Source organism: Triticum dicoccoides, chromosome 5A (genome assembly GCF_002162155.2).
Source record: "Triticum dicoccoides isolate Atlit2015 ecotype Zavitan chromosome 5A, WEW_v2.0, whole genome shotgun sequence".
Taxonomy (NCBI): domain Eukaryota; kingdom Viridiplantae; phylum Streptophyta; class Magnoliopsida; order Poales; family Poaceae; genus Triticum; species Triticum dicoccoides.
The window spans coordinates 425,039,551-425,044,752 of NC_041388.1; the positions used below are offsets into that span (position 1 = coordinate 425,039,551).

At 48.0% G+C, this 5,202-nt stretch overlaps 1 protein-coding gene across 2 annotated transcripts; it reads left to right on the top strand.

Annotated features, from left to right (window-relative positions):
* Positions 1–289: 289 nt before the first annotated feature.
* LOC119302038 (FT-interacting protein 7-like) lies at positions 290–4,113 on the top strand. 2 transcript variants are annotated; one of them, XM_037579052.1, is made up of 3 exons: positions 290–623; positions 1,260–1,323; positions 1,415–4,113. In XM_037579052.1, the coding sequence occupies exon 3, from the start codon at positions 1,505–1,507 to the stop codon at positions 3,827–3,829; it is 2,325 nt and encodes a 774-aa protein (XP_037434949.1). In that variant the 5' UTR covers positions 290–623; positions 1,260–1,323; positions 1,415–1,504; the 3' UTR covers positions 3,830–4,113. The 2 variants fall into 2 exon arrangements, with proteins under 2 accessions (XP_037434949.1, XP_037434948.1); XM_037579051.1 differs by having other exon boundaries at positions 290–619.
* The last annotated feature ends 1,089 nt before the right edge of the window (positions 4,114–5,202 follow it).

A 5,202-nucleotide genomic window follows, 5' to 3' on the forward strand; every position in this document is an offset into this window, starting at 1 on the left:
TGTCACCGTCATCATCGCATAAAGGAACCAACTATAAACAACTCACTTCCTCGGCGGCTTCTCACCAACCAAACACCGATAGACCATGTCCTCACCCCTCTCGCACTCTCGCCGCTGATCCAGAAAAATGCTTCACACACGCACACCTCCCTCGCGATGCCGGTGCACGCACCCGGTCCACGCAGCACGCGCGCTAGCCGCCGACCGGGGTCCAGCCGGGTCGCCCTTCGCGTGGCCTCGGTCGGTCGCCCTCTCCCCACGCCGATGAGAAAAGCCACCCCGGAGCCCACCCTGTCCGCCGCTTTCCCTCACTCTTCCACACTCTTCCTCAGTCTTCCCACTCTCGCCCCCCTCTCGCTTATCCCTCTCGGCTCCCACCTAGGGTTCTTGCCGAGGAGAAAACCCAAAGATCGATCCATGAGAGTGCCTACCGCCGGCGGGGAGCCACTCCGGGTGTAGATCCGGTGGTCGGCCACCTCAAGATCTACTGAAATCTTTCAGCATTGCCCCCTTGCTCCTGTTCTCGACTCCCGGCCAATCTCTGCTGATTCCGAATATCTCCTCCTCCGGTTCCGTCCTTTGCGAGATCCCCGTTGTTCAGATCGCGTGCTGGAATCTGGTACGTGAGTGCGCAGTCCCGTGCTCTTCCCTGTCGCTTTTCCCTTTATTTTATTTTTCTTGCTTGCCACGAGGGAAGATCTGTAGGGGTAAGCGATGCTAGTTCACGGTAAAAAGAATTTGTAATGGATGGAGGATCTAGGTCCCATGTTCTTCCCTGCTGCTACGGTTTACAAGTTCTTACATGGTTTCCATTCTTATATTAGATTCATATTTTACCTTTTCTGATGCGCACAGACATTCCTGCTGCCATCCGTTTTGAGGTATATGAGGTTATTTTTATGCAGCGCTTAGTTAAATCCCACGCACCCGGCGCCGCATCTAGATCTTCTCCTATTTTCCTAGTTTGAATGTACTGTTTTAGTTCTCCTTGGACTGGTAGTTAAAGCCGTGGGTTCTCTTCATGTTCCAAAATTAACACCGGCTAGCTGTTCTTCATGATCCAACAACTTACATGCTGTTTCAGCGTTTTCTCAAGTCTGAGTTACCGCAATGTGTAGAATAGGGCTAGCATAACTCTACTGTTGTCCTGCTTGATACGTACAATGGATTTATGTTGTCGTGTCCCCAGTTCAGTCGCTATACTTGTCGCGGATGTTTTTTCAAGATTGGTGATGTAGATGTTTTTCCCCACATGGCAGATGGAGAATTTTCTCACGAAATGTTCGGTTGAAAGCGACCTTGGCTGAATTGTTGATTGCAAAGGTGCCAACCTCCTCTTCTTTATGTACACCAACCAGTCATTTTGTTGCCTATAATAACCATTTAAAGGCCGTGCTTATTTTCTATTTTGCAGCTATTCTGGGGAATCAGTCGCTGTTGGCTGTATCTTTTTTCCTTTTCTGATCCTGAGTAGAAATTGTTTGGTTGAAGACTGTCATTCAAGATGATGCAGAGGCCATTCCGCCCGGAGGAGTACTCCTTGAAGGAGACTACTCCTCACCTTGGTGGAGCAGCTGCAGGTGACAAGCTCACCACCACCTATGACCTGGTTGAGCAGATGCAGTACCTTTATGTTCGAGTGGTAAAAGCGAAGGAACTTCCAGCTAAGGACCTCACTGGAAGTTGTGACCCGTATGTTGAGGTGAAGCTTGGGAATTATAAGGGCACAACTCGGCATTTTGAGAAGAAGACCAATCCTGAGTGGAACCAGGTGTTTGCCTTCTCAAAGGAGCGCATTCAGGCATCAGTAGTGGAGATTATCGTCAAAGATAAAGACTTTGTTAAAGATGACTACATTGGACGGGTTATGTTTGACCTTAATGAGGTCCCAAAGCGAGTTCCACCTGACAGCCCGTTGGCTCCACAATGGTATCGCTTGGAAGAACGGAATGGGCACAAGGTCAAAGGAGAGTTGATGTTAGCTGTTTGGATGGGTACTCAAGCAGATGAAGCATTTCCTGAAGCTTGGCACTCTGATGCTGCGTCAATCCCTGGTGATGGCCTTGCAAGTATTAGATCAAAAGTTTATCTTACTCCTAAGCTTTGGTATCTGCGTGTCAATGTCATTGAAGCACAAGATCTTATACCAAATGACAAGACCAGGTTCCCTGAGGTTTATGTCAAAGCAATGTTAGGAAACCAGGCTCTTAGAACCCGAGTATCACCAGGCAGGACTCTGAATCCAATGTGGAATGAGGACTTGATGTTTGTTGCAGCTGAGCCATTTGAGGAGCACCTGATTTTGAGTGTAGAAGACAGGATTGCTCCAGGAAAGGATGATGTAATTGGGAGAACTGTCATTTCACTGCAGCATGTAGCTCGGAGGCTGGACCACAAGTTGCTGAACAGCCAGTGGTATAATCTTGAGAAGCATGTGATGGTGGATGGTGAGCAGAGGAAGGAGACCAAGTTCTCAAGCAGGATTCACTTAAGAATTTGTCTTGAAGGTGGATATCATGTCTTGGATGAATCGACACATTACAGTAGTGATCTAAGGCCAACTGCCAAACAGCTGTGGAAGCATAACATTGGGGTCCTTGAGCTGGGTGTCTTGACTGCGCAGGGCCTGTTGCCTATGAAGACGAAGGATGGACGCGGCACGACTGACCCTTATTGTGTTGCTAAGTATGGGCAGAAATGGGTGCGTACAAGGACTATCATTGATAGTTTCACTCCCAAGTGGAATGAACAGTACACTTGGGAAGTGCATGATCCATGCACTGTGATCACTATTGGTGTATTTGACAACTGCCACTTGAATGGCGGGGAAAAGGCTAATGGTGCACGGGATACCAGAATTGGCAAGGTCCGCATCCGCCTCTCAACGCTAGAAACTGATCGGGTGTATACCCACTCATACCCTCTTATTGTTTTGACACCTGCTGGCGTTAAGAAAATGGGTGAGGTACAGCTTGCTGTCCGGTTCACATGCTCATCACTGCTCAACATGATGACTCTGTATTCACAGCCCTTGCTGCCCAAGATGCACTATATACACCCGTTGTCTGTGATCCAGGTTGATAACCTAAGACGCCAAGCAACCAACATTGTCTCAACCAGGCTGAGCCGTGCAGAACCGCCACTGCGAAAAGAAATTGTGGAGTACATGCTGGATGTGGATTCTCACATGTGGAGCATGAGAAAGAGCAAGGCAAACTTCTTCCGTATCATGGGTGTCTTGAGCCCTCTGATTGCAGTTGCTAGATGGTTTGATCAGATCTGTCACTGGAGGAACCCACTGACGACTATACTGATCCATGTCCTCTTTGTGATACTGGTCTTGTATCCTGAGCTGATACTGCCTACAATCTTTCTCTATCTATTCCTGATTGGAGTGTGGTACTACCGGTGGCGGTCGAGGCAGCCTCCGCACATGGACACTCGCCTCTCACATGCGGAGACCGCCCATCCTGACGAGCTTGATGAAGAGTTTGACACCTTCCCTACATCTCGCCCACCTGACATCGTCAGGATGCGGTATGACCGCCTCCGGAGCGTTGCTGGGAGGATCCAGACTGTTGTTGGTGATCTTGCAACACAAGGAGAAAGACTGCAGTCTCTGCTGAGCTGGAGAGACCCAAGGGCCACCGCGCTGTTTGTGACCTTCTGCTTCATCGCTGCGATCGTCCTGTACGTCACACCATTCCGTGTTGTGGTCTTCCTTGCAGGCCTGTACACCCTGAGGCACCCGAGGTTCCGCCACAAGATGCCGTCTGTCCCGCTGAACTTCTTCAGGAGGCTGCCGGCAAGGACTGATAGCATGCTATAAGGTGCAACCGTCTCTCTCGCTCCGCGATCTGGCGCCTTCCTTGTTTCGGTGGCTCGATGCTGAGCATGTTCTATAGCTGCAACTGAGATGATGCTGGGGTCGAAGCGCGGTTGCCAAAAAATTGAACTGAACTATGTCGTTGTTTGTAGTCTTTTCAGTTGCTTGTGTGTCTGTTTTGGGACGGTTTTGAACCTTTCTTTTGACGACTGAAACGCCTGATGTGTGACTAGTTATTATGCATGTATGCCGCCTGAAGAAATTGTGCTATCACCCGAGCTTCTGCTGTGTCCTATCATCTTTTGCATTTGCATCTAGCAGTGGTCGGCCTGCATGAGAAGATTCAGTGTGCGCCTGGGACACTGTTAATGATATTTTTGCTGAACGACTGAAGCGTGAACTGAATCCATGACGGCATTTTGCTGTCACTGAACCTGGGTTGGTATATGTGTGCATGTAGTTTCAGGTCAAGTATGTACAAGTAGTTGCGTGCTGCGCCTTCGTTTACCGTTTATGCATCTTCTCTTTCTTCCCATTTTTCTCATAGGAATGCTGATCTATCGTCAGTTGCTTCAGTTGGAGCTGCTGCCAGTATTGGGATCCTACTTTTTTGTTGCACTTCACAGATGGAGTGTTCCTTCACTCGCCCGAATATGACCAAGAGTTTGGCATTTATCTCCCAAATTTGAATGCCAACTCCTCGAATGCCAATCGACATGTTGAGGAAATTGCGCTTGTCCATGAATCTCTGTTTTTGATCGATGTACACACGTTCAAATATCAACTTCTTAGGATGTAATACATTCAAAAACTAATTGGCTCCTGTCTTTGCATCTCAAGCACCTATACCAATTTAGGATACTATATACACATTTTATAAGGATTTAGGTATGTGCGTCGGAAATATCGAGGTCCACGTACTTGCTTACACTTTTCCTCTCAAAAAGAGAAGAGAATGCCCCTAATGCTTTTCAAAGTACATTCATACTAGTTAGGTAGACACATGTGAGATATAAAAGAATGCTGGCTGCCAACACTAAAGTTGAATGGATATTAATATATCAGTACTCAGTTAATATATCACGTTTCTTCGGACGTCAGACAGCGAGACATACATACGAGTTCCAATCGAGCTTCTTAAGATAATCGTCCATCCATACCGCCAGCAAAACCAGACGACCAAAGATAAAGCATGCGCACACAGCAGCACTAACAATGGTCGCGCCATGGGGCGAGATGAGATCTGCGTGCCTCAAAAAGAAGCAAGCAACCTTTCCAAAAGAAAAAAAAGGAAAAGAAGAAGCCAACAATGCATTTGTCCGTCTTTTGCGTGTCGCGCAACATGCTTCCATGGCCTCAGATCTACCATGTTCCGT

Coding starts and splice junctions, on each gene's coding strand:
- LOC119302038 (XM_037579052.1), top strand. CDS start 1,505: ATGATGCAGAGGCCATTCCGCCCGGAGGAGTACTCCTTGAAGGAGACT.